The 16055-nt window shown below is 36.4% G+C and overlaps 2 protein-coding genes and 3 long non-coding RNA genes across 8 annotated transcripts in view; 2 read left to right on the forward strand and 3 right to left on the reverse strand.

Moving 5' to 3' along the window:
* LOC115444371 (DNA-directed RNA polymerase, mitochondrial) overlaps nt 1-16055 on the reverse strand; it is a 32192-nt gene that overhangs the window by 1455 nt on the left and 14682 nt on the right. The window contains 9 exon segments of the mRNA XM_037437155.1: nt 351-442; nt 1050-1221; nt 1538-1666; nt 2103-2232; nt 2431-2590; nt 3017-3168; nt 4257-4411; nt 4716-4925; nt 5375-5584. Coding sequence (XP_037293052.1) covers nt 351-442; nt 1050-1221; nt 1538-1666; nt 2103-2232; nt 2431-2590; nt 3017-3168; nt 4257-4411; nt 4716-4925; nt 5375-5584 — 1410 coding nt within the window.
* On the forward strand, nt 6106-7367 carry LOC115455224. Its single transcript, XR_003939759.2, has 2 exons — nt 6106-6668; nt 7122-7367. It is a non-coding gene; the product is annotated as an uncharacterized LOC115455224 (long non-coding RNA).
* On the reverse strand, nt 7690-9457 carry LOC119188918. Its single transcript, XR_005112170.1, has 3 exons — nt 8699-9457; nt 8217-8512; nt 7690-7775 (listed from the first exon to the last, which is right to left on the reverse strand). It is a non-coding gene; the product is annotated as an uncharacterized LOC119188918 (long non-coding RNA).
* LOC119188913 lies at nt 10230-12329 on the forward strand. Of its 4 annotated transcripts, none has more exons than XR_005112164.1 (4): nt 10233-10688; nt 10773-11011; nt 11088-11211; nt 11834-12329. XR_005112164.1 is itself a non-coding variant. In XM_037437156.1 (4 exons), exons 1-4 carry the CDS (start codon nt 10648-10650, stop codon nt 11839-11841), a joined length of 450 nt encoding a protein of 149 aa, XP_037293053.1. In that variant the 5' UTR covers nt 10235-10647; the 3' UTR covers nt 11842-12329. The 4 variants fall into 4 exon arrangements, 1 of the variants encoding a protein (XP_037293053.1); XM_037437156.1 differs by having other exon boundaries at nt 10235-10688; nt 10773-10931; nt 11088-11329; XR_005112163.1 differs by having other exon boundaries at nt 10230-10688; nt 10773-11211.
* Nucleotides 12479-13783, reverse strand: LOC119188915. Its single transcript, XR_005112167.1, has 2 exons — nt 13619-13783; nt 12479-13529 (listed from the first exon to the last, which is right to left on the reverse strand). It is a non-coding gene; the product is annotated as an uncharacterized LOC119188915 (long non-coding RNA).

Raw genomic sequence — 16055 nt, forward strand, 5'->3', positions numbered from 1 at the left:
TAAAAAATGAATAGATATTAAAGTTTTGGAACCAGAGTTCCATATGCAGTAAAATTACTTCGCTTTGTAGGCTACTACATACTACACTACTAAAAACCTTCCGCATAACACCTTAGGGTCCTTTCAAGTATTATGTAACGCAATTTTTGAATTTTTTTATAATAAAAGATGTAACTAGTTAATAAGGCGAAAAAGGGTTTTTTTTATTTTGAAAATTAATATATTTCAAAAACGTAATATAGACTACTTTCTTCCAAAAATTTACATTGGTTCAATTATTTCGGGTAGAGGGTCAACAAAAAGCCACACTATTGAAGCAAAAACTACATTTAATAGGGTAAGAAACTCACTTTTCGGCATAACTGTACTTCTGCACGAGGAAATTCGATAGATCATCCAGAATTGGCTGTGAGTGAAGAGCGACGAACTGTTCTCGACAAATCTGTAACAATAATATGTTAGTCCATATAAGTACAATACTTGAATCACAGTATAGACACGTATATGTGTTTACGGTATTCCGGGCCGGCATTATTATGCCAATCATCAAGATATTATTAATCGATATTTTCCTTGTGTACATTTCCCTTGTTAAAAGGTACTGTGACGGTATTTTACTGTGCTAAAATAAAAACTAAAGATCTGTTTGCTCAGGCGTAAATTTGAAGCAGAATGATTGAGCCATGGCTACCGCGGAGCTGTGTAGGTCCAACTTAGGGATATGACAGTCTACTACTACTACTAAACTTACAACCAAAATCATGTAACCCGTTATATGGAAATTGTTTTTTCGTCCATGGAACTACTGAACATAATAATCTTGACAACTCATGTCTCAGGATGGCAACGCAGTGGAATACTGAACAATACTTTGTAATTCAAGGTGTTGGATGGTGTTTCTAGTGTTTATGACCTGTTATATCGCTTACCATCAAGCGAACGGCAAGCTCGTCTTGTCATTCAAAGCAGTAAACAAAAATGGGATACAAGTCCACTCTAGAAAATATTTGCAGCTACGTCAATGACTGCTTATTGCATAGTCCACGTGCCTTGTTCATGGTGTGGACGGTGTGCGGATGCGTCCAGAAGCAGTCGTGCACGGACACGAACGCGAGCCCCGCCGCCGCGCAGTGCAGCCCCGTCAGCATCATGTGCGACGAGTCCAGCGAGTGGATGAAGTTCGGCGGGAACGCGTTGCGCTGCTTCATCGTGCACGGACGCCTACAAAACATACAAAAAAATACTGTTCATTCGAATTATTCGAAATATCGATCGAACGTTTCATAATAATCGAGTTTAATTTTAACTCATCATGAAAATATCCAAGTGGAAGTTCCGTTAACACCTTAAAATGTAATTATCATTCAGGCATTATCATTCATATATTATCTTATCCTCCATAAGATCGTTAGAGGCAAATCCACTAGTCTAAACATAATGGTGGCCATCGCGGGTATTTCAACAATCGATAGGTATCTTTAGCTTTTCTACAAATCGTATAGGTATGTGTGTAATGGTGTGTGAATAATGTGCTCACTGGTGGTGGTCGACGGCGGTGCGCAGATGCGTGGCGCAGGGCGGCGCGCGGCGGTAGTAGGGCTGCACCACCGGCAGCCCCAGCGGCGTCACCCACTCCACGCTCTCGCCGCAGATGCCCGAGATCAGCCTGTGGAAATTACCGAGGTTTCTAAAAACTTACATTAGACTCTTAACCATCAACCAGCAAGGTTTTGTCAAGCCGCACTGAAATATTGCTATGTGTACTAGCTATTAACCTACGGACAACATCAATTGCTTTTTACAGCTTTAGACTAAGAAAATTATTGTTTTTTGTAACCATCGAGCTGCAAACATTTTGTTAAATAAATAAAATTATGGACGTTATTAACTGTAAACGGTTTTTGATGGATATTCGTCTTGTATTATTATTCATATTTAACATATTTTTTTACATGGTAAAAATGTTAACACAAAATTAATGCTCGATATTCTAAACAATAGTGATTGACGGAATCGATATTGAAATTCCTGTTGTATTAAAATTTTATCGATGTTAAAATAATGTGTGTAATTAATAATAAATACCAAATTTATCGACATACTTGGCACAATCGGTGAACCAATCCTGTATAAGTTTAGTGGATGTGAACATCTCTCGAAGACTGTCAAATGTCTTTGTTGTTAAGTACTGCGAGCACGACCACACATGCTCCTTAGGGAACTCGTCAATGTCTGGAAACAATACACAAAAAATTGTTTATAGCCTTATCAAATGTCTTAAACTAGATAAATATTTTAAACACATTTGTATAAAATTTAATTGAGTTTGACAAAATGAAGGACATTTTATAATATCATATTATAGTTATATTAAATCGATAGTCAAAAATCGATACGTTATTCTCAATATCCTTAAACAGTTTGACCCACCTTTTAACTGCTTGGCAATCTGCAGCCTTGCGCCGAACCTGGTGACTCCGTAGACAGTGGTCATGACGGTCTGCTTGATCACCTTCCTGCGCACGAAGTTCTCCAGAATGATGGCGGCCGGCACGCCTGCTGCCGCGTCACGGGCTCTCATCTCCTCCACCTGTGGTCAATGTTTTCACAAGTCTAACAAATGATTGTCATATTATCTATTTCCGCATCAGATTAAATTAGATTAAATTCATCGCTAACCTAATTTTATTCAACATTCTTTTGATTCATTTGCACTCAGTTCAATGAATAGGATTGGATTAAGATGAATTCGTGCTTCTATTGTCACTGAGTAATCGATAAAACCAAATGGAATATCGATAATTTCTAAAATCGTTCCCTAAAATATTATTTGATTAAATTCATTAAATTATCATTGAGCACGATATTAGACAAGCGGAACAAAGCTTATATACTGCTTATATCGATGTTGGAGTTTAATATATCTAACTTTCGAACGCAATTGAACGCAATGATCTAAATGCCATTTCTACACTGGTGTGGTATAAGACTATCGTGTGGAGTGCAGTTCGGGTACCAATGCGGCGACGGCGCTGTAGACGTCCTGCGGGCGCGGCAGCGGCGCGAGGTTGACGGCGGCGGCGCCGGCCGCGTCCCCGCCCAGCGCCGCGTAGTGCTGCAGGCCGTTGCACGACCCGTCTTGGTGCACCGGGAACCCGCACTCGTACTCTACAACACAGTGGTACACATACTGTACTCATTCGACTCATTACACGGGAATACACACGGCGGAAATGGGGGCATCTGTTGCGTCTTTGTCTACCTCTTCGGAGATAAAGGCATAAGTGTGTATATCAGTGGCGAAGGGTGAAAATTTTCAAAAGGGAACCCGACGAAATATTTTTTTCTACAGTTAACATAATATAATACGCTGTTCACAATAAATTAAAATCAGTAAAATATCATAATACTTAATAATTTCCTTCTAACATAAAAATTATGTCTAGTCTTTAAATTTACAAAATAATCATATATTTTGAACATAGGTACCTTAAAAGAGTTCAACAAGAATTAATAACGCACAAACACTAATTATACATTCTAAATTATTAAAAATATTTCGTTCCAGTAGCTCAACATGAAGCCGCAAATTCTCGGGTTACCCTGAAGTACACAGACACACACGCACACATGTATTTTTACGTCACTTCCAAAAGATTAGACAAACACACCGCGCTGCGTGTGAAAGAGACAACAATATCGCGAAGGAAGCTATGCGCGGCCGGGTTCACTTCGAACACTATAAGGCTCGAGTACTGCGCGCGAATTACGATTTAACGAATTGATATGAACGACAGACATTATTGAAGTATTGATTTAATTTTATAAATATAAGATGACTTGTTTGAATATACTATTTTTATTCTAGTTATATTGTTATGTTTTTCTTTTATTATATTTAATTAATTTACAAAAGGTAACCCGGTAGGAATCGGCTTGTATGGACGCTTCGCCACTGGTGTATATGTGTGTGATTTTTTTATTGCAATTAAATAACAAGCCGAGCATCCCACTCGCCTAAATGATGTCAGCCAATGACGAGTTTCGACTAAAAAATAAATGCACCAATTAAACTCGGTCGGTACTCGGTACCACTAGCAACTTAAGCAAATAGGAACTATTTTTTTTCTCTTGCTATGCTGTTGTATTTTACATGATAAAAAAATATTTTTTCTCTATGCGATACCCCCCTACTGAAGCTTTCACCTTACCTACATTCATTACGAATTTTAGTACATACAGCAAGTTGATATTACCTTCAGGGTTGGGAGAGCGCACTGCATTAGCAATCTCCATGCAGCACGCGAGCGTCTGCCAGGGTTCTTCCGACTGCATCCACCAGCCCTCGCCGTCCAGTGGCTTGTCCGCAGAGTCAAGAATCTTGTCCATTATGCTTTCCGCGTACTCCAACCTACATATCAAGCACGTATTATAGCTTCAGCACATATGCACTTATTATACCTTTAACACTTTTTTATAATATACGATTTTCATTTGCTATTCCGAAGACCAAAAATTTTTGATGTCGGAGAGGTTTCATACATTAATGACAGTAAGTATAAAAATATTTGGTAGTCGCCTTAAAGATCGTATTTGCATACATCCTACACATTTTTGTAACACTCAAGTTGCTACATCAGGCCGAATGTTTGTCGTCAAATTTTCTTAAAAATTAAAAATAATCATGTAACTTGAATAAAAAGTTCAACACATACCTCTCCTCAACAGTATTCTTCTTCAAGGTTCCTGTGAGGTTAACGGCGTGGAGCTTCAGCCAGCGCAGCCCGTCTGGTCCCAGGGGCTTCTTGTTAGCGAACACGAGGAGTGCACGTTGTGCGTCTGCGCCGAGTACGGACACGTGCGGCGGACATGCGTACACGCGCCCGCGGAAGTCCATGTTGTGTGGCAGCCAGAACAACGAGTCTCTATTGGGGATAGAATAATACATATCATTACAAACTAGTAAGTTTAAAAAAAGGAAATAAGTGTTTAAAAAAAGAGTAAGAAAACCTATATCTGATGCTGAATATAGGATCAATATAACGTTAACTAGGGAGAAAATAAGTTGCTCCAGAGACAATAGATTATATCAACCTATTTCGGGTGTGTGCATAAATTTTAATATCTTAACTGAGTTCAATCAAATACTATATAACTACTTCGACGCGTACCTAATTTCAAGCTAGCTACAGGATAAGGTTGTCTAAACTCAAGTTTACTCGACGGTGCCAGCTTCTAATGGACATACAGATTTATGACGTATTTAAATAATCAAGCCCTACTTTGTCCTTCCTTTAACTTTAACACCGCCTTTTTCCACCATATATTTGTCACTTGTCTTCGTCATTTAATTATTATTACTGTACACACCGACCTGAAGTGATTAGCGAGCGACAGTTTGTAGAGCGTGTCGCACCACAGCGAGTGCATGTCTGCGCGTGCGCGGGAGATGGCGAGGCGCCGCTTCAGCGCCGCGGTCTTCTGTCCCGCGCCCGCGTCTGCGCCCGCGCTCGGCTCGTCGAACTGCGATGTGTCTAGTGACGACGCTGGTGGCGGGATGTCAAGCTTTTTGTTGCCACCGGACCTAGTAATTTTTTTTGTTAAGTATAAATTATTTTGTATTTTTAGGGGCTTAATAACCGTTCATATTAGTAGTGAGATACCCAGGAACTACTAAACCAATTTCGAATTATTTTTCACTAATAGATAGCTACATTAGTCCTGAGTGCTGTAGGCTGCTTTTATCCCCGGAAAAAGTTTATCCCAGACGATTTTTTCACACGGGCAGGCCGCAGTCAAAAGCTAGTGTTAAATATAGTAGAAGGATAATTGAAAATATAGTGACACATCAAAGGATGAAGATATCTGGGATTCAAAAACATTCCTTGTGTATATTTTTTGGTATTGCCTTGATAAAGGTCTCGTGAGCTAATGATAAAGTTCTTTAAATCGGTACGTAAAAAAGGTATTTTTTTTACTGAAATGCATTAAGGCGGATCCGTTCATGGCTCCGCCGCAATTTTTTCGCTAGATGGCATTGAAGTCACAAAAAGTCACATTTTTTATAATTACGTCCAAAATACTTTGTTTCTAGAAAATTTTTGCTATATGCTAGAGGTATATACTATGCTACAATTTATCTATATATTTATTTTGCTTCATCATAACGAATATCTGAGAATAGTACCGTTTAAGTTAGCTGAAGCAGAAAGATCGGTATTTCGTGTACATATACGCACGCACACATATCGAAAGTAATTTTTATATAGGACCACTAGATGGTACTAATGCAGAAAACATATTTCAAGGTCTCGAAAAATTTAACGTAATCTCTCGTATCGCATCATTGTTGGTGCATATTTGTAATGGGTCATGAAAAATTGGGAATAAATAAATTAGTGTTTTATAGCTTGGCAAAAAAGTGTAGAAATGGAACTAATCCTTTATTTTACCTGGCAACATTATCACATTTTTGACGTTTGTGAAGTTTTATAAATAGTGTCGGTGTTGTCTTTTTATTAAAATTTTGCAATAAGAACAAGAAGATACTATTCGCGATACAAAATGAATAAGCCGCGAATAATAAGGTTCGCGAGAGAAATTATATATAAAACTTTTACCGACCATGTCTAGCTGAACAAGAAGCAAAAACAATTCTATCGGATCTGGTAAGTGGAAGTTTATTTTGTTAATAATTTAAGTGTACTTTATAAGTTTTGATGAGTCTGGAGTGATTTTTACTACTTGCACTAAGTATTTTTCTATATCTTGCAATATATTATCAAGCCCGTAGGTAATGTTTACATTCATATGACAAAATTAGTTTAAAGATTGTCCACGTCATCTTGAGATACTTGCATCAATAATTAGTAATTACTAATTGAGGTGTAGTGTAGGTAGGTAGGTAGGTAGAGGTAGAGTGGTAAGGGTTCCACCTTACTACTGTGATTTAAATCTCATTGAGCTTATATGGGGCATAGCAAAACAGAAGCAGCTCATATTGTATAAAATATTAATGTTATAATAATGAAATGATTCATTCAAAGTACAGGTTTAATAATAATTTACAATTTAATATTCATTTATTATCCAAATCAAAAGTAATTATTTGTTTGTTAAAGGAAGCATATGTGAGTGCTTTCAAGACATAACCGAAGATGATTGGAAAATCTCATGTCAACATGTAAGAAAAATTTAAAATGACTATTACAAGAGAGAACATACCCTGTAAGAGGACATTGAAAGAATTATAATAAATCTTAAAGATGACAGTAGTAGTTCTTCAGAATCATAGGATGACTGTCCAGCCAGCTCCAGTCATGAAAATATGGACATTGATTTTACTGAAATACAATATTTGGAAGAAAGTTTTTGGTTTTATTTGTTTTTGAAGTAAAATGCCACAATTCTGAAATGATTTCTCAAACTTAAAACATGACATACTCTAATTAAATTTGAATACAATGGCAAATGATTTACCAGTTTATAGTTTTATATTTTTATTATAGATAACAAATCACATTTGTCTGGCTAATTTTACAAAAGTAACACTATGTACAAATTATATTATAAATTACGAATGGAAAGAGTAGTAAATTTTTCCTCTTCTCATAGTTTCCAAATACATGCGGTGGCCGAATCTGAAAATCATCAGCCATGGAACTAGGCTGACCATTGCTCTACACGCGACAATAATTTATTGCACAGTAGTTCTTCAGTAACCTTGGTTTAAAAATATTTCATCCATAGTGTGGAAGCTTTGTATTAGCTAAAATCTGAAATGTGAGTAGTAATATAGTATATGTTTATCCACATTACATTATCAATTCAAGTTCAATGTTTAGTCGGCCAAGTAAAAGGTGAATTACAATATTGACATATAGCAAGTTATCATGATAATTAGCATAGCATAGTAGTAGTTCACCCCACCAGGTATTAATGATTACAAATACAAAACATTTATGTGAAGCATTAATTGTATCTGAACATTCCTTTTTTATTCTACTTCAATGTGTGGTGGGACCAGCAGTCTTTACCAAGAATGTTACACTAATAATTTAGTTGAGATTTTATGACACCAATCATATTTGAGGCATTCAAAATCCTATCACCCATAAATGGTAACAAAACCTTGGAATCTCCCGGCCCTCATGATAATACAACTAGCACTATGCCAAGGAGATAAAGGTCTATGGATATTGGATACAATAAATTACCTTGTGCACTGGTGTCAATTTTTTTATTTAGTTCCCTTGTTGTACTTTTTCTTTCACATTAGCAAACACAGAAGAATCTCCATCTCTAATAAAATTTAAATAATGGAGACTATGCATTTCTTCACTCTTGAAATTTATTATTTTAGATTCCATTGCCGTAAACGGCTCTGTAATTTTACAGCAACTAGGTCTGTTTAAATCTATTCTTTTCAATTCATAATATTGTCCTATTGTGAAACAGTATTTATTTTTGAAACCAATAAATAGGCTTTTTTGTCATTGCTGATAATTCAAGCCTGGAAAGAAAATTGTCATGAGATAGTATGCTAATGTAAAGGCATGAGTAATCTAATAAATAATAATTCCTATATTGTGTATGGAACTTCCATTCCTAATGATGAATCTAAGTTGTGACCATATAACCTTTTTAACTAGCCCCTTACATATAAACAGTAATATATAGAGTAGCATCCAATATATACCTTTTTACACTGGCAATAAATCTATCTTAGTCACCAGGTTTCTTTCTTTCCGTAGTCAATTATTTGTCCCATGTATTGTCGTTTTTCAATTGCAAGAAATATAATACCAGCCATATTTGGCGAGTCCACAAAGATTATCATATTAGCCACTCGCGTGTAATATCTGCAAGCTGTTATGATTGCCCACATAAAGCATATTATGTTTGTGTTATCCCTTTCAGAACAATGGTGCCAAATTTCATCACACATGCTGCATTAAAATGTGGAAAGACTATGAAAACCCTTTTGTTTTTCACTGGCATATTGAATTTGGAAACAATAACCCGAGTATGTTTTGGCACATTAAATGCCCACTGAAGTTCGTGCTTCGAGTCCACAATCAGTTATCCAATTACCAATTGCAGGTTGTTACTAGAAATCATTTCCACAGGTAGTAGATAGGCATCGGTATCCGGTTGGGATCAATTGGTTAGTTCTGGTTCCAACGCAGCTTCAGTTGTGCTAGCACTGACGGTGCATGACGGAGCTTCATACAGATATTTTGGTATAGCACGTGTATACGTGTACATCAAAGGTGTACATACACCGAGACCACCATTATGTTGTCTTGTATCGAATCCTAAAGGCTGAACTAAACTCCTTGCAAATGTGATAACAAAAATTAGCGTCGTCGATAAATTCAAACAAAACATGAAACAGAAAATCATAAGTATTGATGGACTAAACACAAATTCGACCTCACACCCACCACATAAGGTTGTTTTTAATCGCGAGTAACGTCATGTTTTTGTAAAAGCCTGGAATGCAATGGCCGTCACAAGTCACGGAGGTGGTTGTAATGTACTGTTCTTATAATGAAAAGCGGCTATTCAATTTGGCCGTATATAATACGACCGTCGAGTGAAATTTTATTTTATTTGATTTATTGTTGTAAAACAGACTTTGGTATGAGGTATTTGTATAAAAAAATATCTTCCTGAGTTACGCTACGGCGATTGGAATTTAAGTTTTACAAATGAAATATTTATTTATAATAGATGATTACTGTATAAAATCGAAACAAACATAGACTAATATATAATACTGGAAGATACAAACACTGAAATGAAAAATACAATTAAATATATCGGTAATATGATTATATAAACTTCTGTCAACAGAATTAATTGCTGATATGTTGTTAACTCCTGTCGTCCAATTATTCTTTATTTAATTGAAAGCTCCATAGATGTTATTTTTATTATGTATTGTTTATTTTTTTATCTTTGAAATATTGTCTATTTACGTATTTTATCGCGGTGATATATATTATTATTTTCTCCCAATATAAGTACATATAGCATTAGGAGAAAATAATAATATATATCACCGCGATAAAATACGTAAATAGTTTTATTTGAAAAGTTACTGTATAAAATACGATTTTAAAGCACCTATCCCGAGGAGAAGTTAATAAATAGAAACAAAATCATAACTTTTATTGAAAAACTATATATTATATTCTTTTATCGATCGTCACATTTACAAATTACATTATATTAAATACAGGTAAAATTCTCAGGCGATCTTATTTATAATTTTAAATCTAAAATTTTGCACAGGCAAAACCGCGTGCAATAGTAGTGACATTAACGTAATGTGATGAAACTTACTTTTTACCTTAGACCCAACAGGGTATTGAGCTGGCAACGTCCCATAGGTTCACTTCACGACCTTGACGACGGTCAATAGGAAGAGCGGCAACGTCGGTTGTAATATGTCAAATCATAAATAAAGCTTCTATCAAATACTCATAACAATGGAGGTACACGAGTGTACTTTGTTTACCGTTGTTTACTTTTCTTGACGTAAGTGAAGACGCTATTTCAAGAAATTTGAAGTGCTAATTCATTAAAATATGTACGCTTTCATGACTGTGCCTCAACTTAAAGTTGAGGTTCGTAAAAGAAATGCGTCAATTGCCGGAAAAAAAGGCTAATTTGATAGAAAGGTAAATACTATAATATTTAGGTTATAATTCGCTTATATGCCTTATTTTCTTGTTCTCGGACCTCAGTTCTTGTTTTTGTTATAGATTGCAATCTAATGACCGGAATAAAAATTTTGGTGTTGACTGCGAGATCCAAGAGGAGATCGCATATCTGAGTCCAGCCACTGATACTTTCAGAGACATAATTGCGGACACTTCTTTACCAATGATTACGAGACAAGCAATACAGGAATATTTTGAAAGTTATGTACCCATATGTAATGATTATAATCTTAGGCAGTTGTTTACAAAGATGACAGTGTAAATTTTATGTATTTAAATTGGTATACCTACACTCATATATCATGATATCTTGATAACATTATATTATATTTTCTTACTACATTATTGTTTTTGCAGATATAATACTCAGCATAAAGGACAACTCCTGTACGAATTTCGACATCTTGTGACTGCCCGCTATTCCACAGATGGCATTTATACCCACTTGCGAGGACAATGTAAAGCCAGTATGAAAAAAATGGTATACTTTGTGGATATAAAATTAAGTAAAGATGGAGTAATTGAAGAATGCCATTGCGATTGTGCTGCAGGCAGTGGTACTCAAGCATGTTGCAAACATGTCTCTGTATTGTTGGATGGTACACAAAAAAAATATTAAATTGCATCTGTCAAGTACTCAAAAATTAATGACATTCAATAGACCCAAGAAAGTATTTTATAATTCACCCATTGCAGCTCAAAATTTACCCAACATAACATACATAACATACATAACATCACGCATTTTATCCCCGGTATGCAGAGGCGCAACTAGGGCACCCACTTTTCGCCAAGTATGTTCCGTCCCATGATGTGATAGGGCGAGCCCATATCGGGCACAAATTCCAGACTCCGGGCTGATACTGAGCAGAAAACCCAAATATCACTTTGCCCGACCCGATTCGAACCCAGGACCTCAGAGCGCTATTGTACGGACATGCAATACAACTACGCCACCGAGGCAGGCAATTTACCCAACAAGAGATTGAAATCTTGTACTTATAACACACTAAAAGATACTTACTGATATTATGGACAGTTATGCTGATTATGTGAAAATTTTAGTAATGGGATATGATGGAAGCTCAATACCTTTATTACAGACATGTGAACCCGCAAATCCACATGGCATTGAATGGGATCGTTACACCTATGTAGATAGGACTCCAATAGATATTTTACTAGAGAAGCTATTATTAAAAATATTATATCTGAACAAATTCAGGAAGTGAGAAGAATACAAGAGCCCAAAGTGATTCCTCTGAGTGGCATGAAAGATCATGCAGGATTACTGCCAGTATGTTTCATTTAGTGTGCCACAGTAAAACATATGAGTACCAAAAATATATGTAATCGATATGATTTTGGCCCCCAAAGCTGTGCAGACTATGTTAGTTGTGCATAGTAAAATCCAAGAAACTATTTCCATTGCCAAATATGATAGAGATTATGGACTAAAAATAAAAAAAAGTGGATTCATTATATCATTTGAATATCCTTTTCTGGCTGTTTCTCCAGACGGTATATTGGGTAAAGATACTATTGTTGAGGTTAAGTGTCCATATGCTGCTAGATATTATAAAATAACCTCTGTGACTGTGCCTTACTTAAAAATACTTAATGGAGAATTACATTTAAAAAGCAGCATCCATATTATGCCCAAATCCAAGGCCAACTTTATTGTTCGGGACCTAATATTGCAATTTTATTGTTTACACATTTGAGGATATGAAAATAATATTCATTAATAGAGATGACTCATTTATTAATGGCATGTTGACAAATTTGTTAAACTTTTATGTACATAATTTAGAACCAGAAATGTAAATAAGTATGTGTATAAGAACTATTTACAATTAATAAATAAATTGAAATAATTACATCTTTTTATCTAATATCTTTCACAATATAGTAATAGTATAATTCCTGAAATTGTAGATGTTTAGCACATAAAACATAAAAAAAGATTTTGCTCACTATTGGGATATAGTTATGGTCTAATTCATTTTGTTTGTCTTTGTTAATCCTATTATTCTTTCTATATGAACTCCTTTGTTTGCAAGCTCCCTATCTTTTATTACATTAAGACCAGGCAACTGAAATTTTTCTTTTAAGAAACTGGGAATCCTAATGGTCACATTTTTGTCTGATGAAATATATATTGTATCATAAATCCTCTGTCAGTCAGTATACTACTACCACTTTCACATTTTGCTAAAAGGTCACTTTGTTCCACTGCCTACTGATCACTTATCAATCCTGCAAATGCTTGGGAACAATATAACAGCAAGCTACCAGGTATTGCACCAACTAATAAATTAGAATTAGAATCACTGCTAAGAATAATCACATTGCTGCCATAATATTTTATTTTGTGAACCACTGGACTAAGAGCTGAGTAGACTAAATTAAATTTTTATATGATTCAAAACCTGTGTAAAACTTAATAGTGGCATTATCATCTTTATATCTATTCATAAACCCATATTTGTGTTCTTGATCAACTTGAGTGCCCTTAGATATAAATTCATGCATAATATATGTACATCCTACTGCACTGTTGTCTTCTGTTTTGACTGCTTCTTCATGATCAACTTCCAGTAAATTGTCTCTGTCACTTATTAGGTTAACTTTGCTACTTGATGGTTGTGAATTATCTACATTTGTTACTCGACTGACTTCTTCGTTCAATACGTTGTTGATGTGCCACAGCAGCTGGATTTTCTGGTTTTATCTTCGTTAAGAAGAACACAGATAGCACAGCTGTCTTTTTAAGAAATTTTGCAAGGAGCTCATAACCTGAAATCATAAAAACAAAAATAATTAGCACGAAGTAATTAAAATTAATGGAAATAGGTAAATCACATAGAAATTCTATAGTGACTCACCTGTATAATTGATTTTCCCGTAATAATCTTTTTCTGTAAAATGCGCAACACACAATCGTGCTGTGCTACTAGCTTCGAAGTTTTTATACGTAACGCAGATTCCCATTGCTTTCTACGTTTACTTTCCTTTGGAAATAAATGTATTCCTCTGTTTTACAATTTAACGCACAGCAATGAGGCATTTGGAACAAAAGTATATTATATTCCTAAACACTCAGTGATACGTCATACGATTTGACGTTTGTTTTGTCAAGCCAAGGTACAGTGCGCCCTCTGTCGTGATAAAAGTTAGTGATTCTCCTCATTTCTATTTTCTATTTTTCCCATTACAAAATTATTTAAAAGGCATATCATATTTGATGTGTTTTAAATGATTCATGTATATTCTACTACGATATATCCAATTTGAAAAGAATAAATAACGCCATCTCACGGTTATTTTGCTGCGACAGCGTTAATCATTTATATATAGTTCTCATTTGTGCCGGTATACTCAGTCAGCCGTCACTCACACTAACAATACGTACTTGTCAAATTTGATGAAATTTTAAAGGCCGAAATATCCATGATTATTAATTATTTTTACGTTTTTCTTTCAACTGCGAGAACTAATCACTAACTAGACGTGAATTTAAATTCTTTACTTGCCAATACTTGTTTAGTTACCCAGATTAAAGCCGAAACAAAATGTATGAAAATGGACCTTGAGGTATCGCCTTAAATATAATATTTACTTAAGCGGTTACCTGAATATCTTGACCTGGAGATCTAGTATAGGTTTGTTGATGAGCCACGGCACTTCCGAGTTGGTTAAGGCTGTCGAGCAGGGTACAGCGTTCCGGCGGCGCTTCGTCGAGCCGCTTCCACTGGTTGGAGACGTAGTAGGGCATGAATGAGCGGCGGCGGCGTGAGCAGGTCGCGCCGCGGCGCGGGCTGGTCCAGGGCGCGGGCGGCGCGGCGGCGGGCGCGAGCGCCGTGCGCAGGCGCAGCGCGCGGTGGCGGCGCCGGCGCACGCGCGCCACAGCACCGGGTGCGGCTTCAGCTCCTGCCGCACCGAGCGGCCCCACGGACGGTGCACCTTGTACACCGCCGGCAACTTCTTACTGCACACACGCACACACATTATAATATTGTATTACATACTTGAAAACATGAAATGGAAATAAACTTGTCAATCTAGCAGAATTTCTAGCAACAGTATCAAAAATATGACTAAACTCACACTTTAGCTTTCGGTTTGAACATATTGACATCGATCTTCACATCGTTTATGATGATATTGTACAGAAACTTTCCGATATTCTGACGCAGCTCTATCGGCCACGGCGACCTCGTAATCCTAGAGCAAAATAATAATCACGTGACGACGTTAAGGGTGATAACATGAGCAAACTAATAATACGATAATCAAATCACATAATAGACTAGCTAACCAAGAAGTTCTATGCGTTAAAATCTGACCCTGTAATAATTATGTTAATAACTTTTGAGATGAAAAAATTGCCTATGTTAATTTTAAGACTTACATCTACCTGTGTGTTTAATTTAATCAAAATTCATTCAACGGTTTGTATGTAATAGATACCAAACATCCTAGCATACAGACAAGCCCATAATATATGATATAATGATGTGCCGCACCAGACTCGCCGTCGGCGTGCGGCGTGCGTGCAGCAGCGCGGCTCAGGCCTGGCGCGCGTTGAGCACGGCGCCGCCCTCGCCGCGCGGGCGCCGGCGCAGGTACCACGAGCAGTACTGCTCGTAGATCGTGAACGTCTTGTCCAGCACGCCGTTGCGACGGTATTGCTCGATTTGATATCTGGGAAATAAATGAATACACGCCTTCATACGTAGTTTACAAAGGAGTACATAGTTTACCTATGCTTCGTCTTTATATCTGTCCTAACATGAACCATCAACATAACATAAGGGCCTACGCTTGTTTGGCGGAGCACAGCGCGGAGTTTTTGTCAAACGATTATCGACATTGGCTTCATTGAAATAATATTCGAAATACATTAACACAACATTAAATTGCATTACATTGTTAATTGATTTTGAATATTATTTGAATGAAGACAATGTCGACAATAGTTTGTCACTAAAAACTCTGCTGCGTTCCGCAAAAATATGTTGCGTCCCATATCACAAAACCAATCTCAGACAACTCATTTGTTTCAGCAAAACAAAAAACACATACATTAGTTATTCAACATGATACCTAACAGCACCGCTAAGAAAATTAAAATGATAATCAACTATAGATTTTAAATAATGCAATCACACTTACTTTTGATAAACTTGCGTTCCTAAATCCCTCTGCAATAACTTCAAAGTCGGGCTGTACGTTTCGCTTCCGTCGACCAGTTTATTTATTTCCGACATTATTAACTCCACAAATTGATCCACCTAAAACAAATAAGTAAAGGTAGGTATG

This window comes from Manduca sexta, chromosome 10, assembly GCF_014839805.1.
Source record: "Manduca sexta isolate Smith_Timp_Sample1 chromosome 10, JHU_Msex_v1.0, whole genome shotgun sequence".
In the NCBI taxonomy this organism is placed as follows: Eukaryota; Metazoa; Arthropoda; class Insecta; order Lepidoptera; family Sphingidae; genus Manduca; species Manduca sexta.

What these genes read in the sequence shown, in the direction of transcription:
- LOC119188913 (XM_037437156.1), top strand. Translation starts at nt 10,648, where the DNA reads ATGCGTCAATTGCCGGAAAAAAAGGCTAATTTGATAGAAAG. An exon ending in AAGGCTAATTTGATAGAAAG is followed by an intron (nt 10,689 to 10,772) that starts GTAAATACTATA and finishes TTTTTGTTATAG; the next exon opens with ATTGCAATCTAATGACCGGA. An exon ending in ATACAGGAATATTTTGAAAG is followed by an intron (nt 10,932 to 11,087) that starts TTATGTACCCAT and finishes TTGTTTTTGCAG; the next exon opens with ATATAATACTCAGCATAAAG.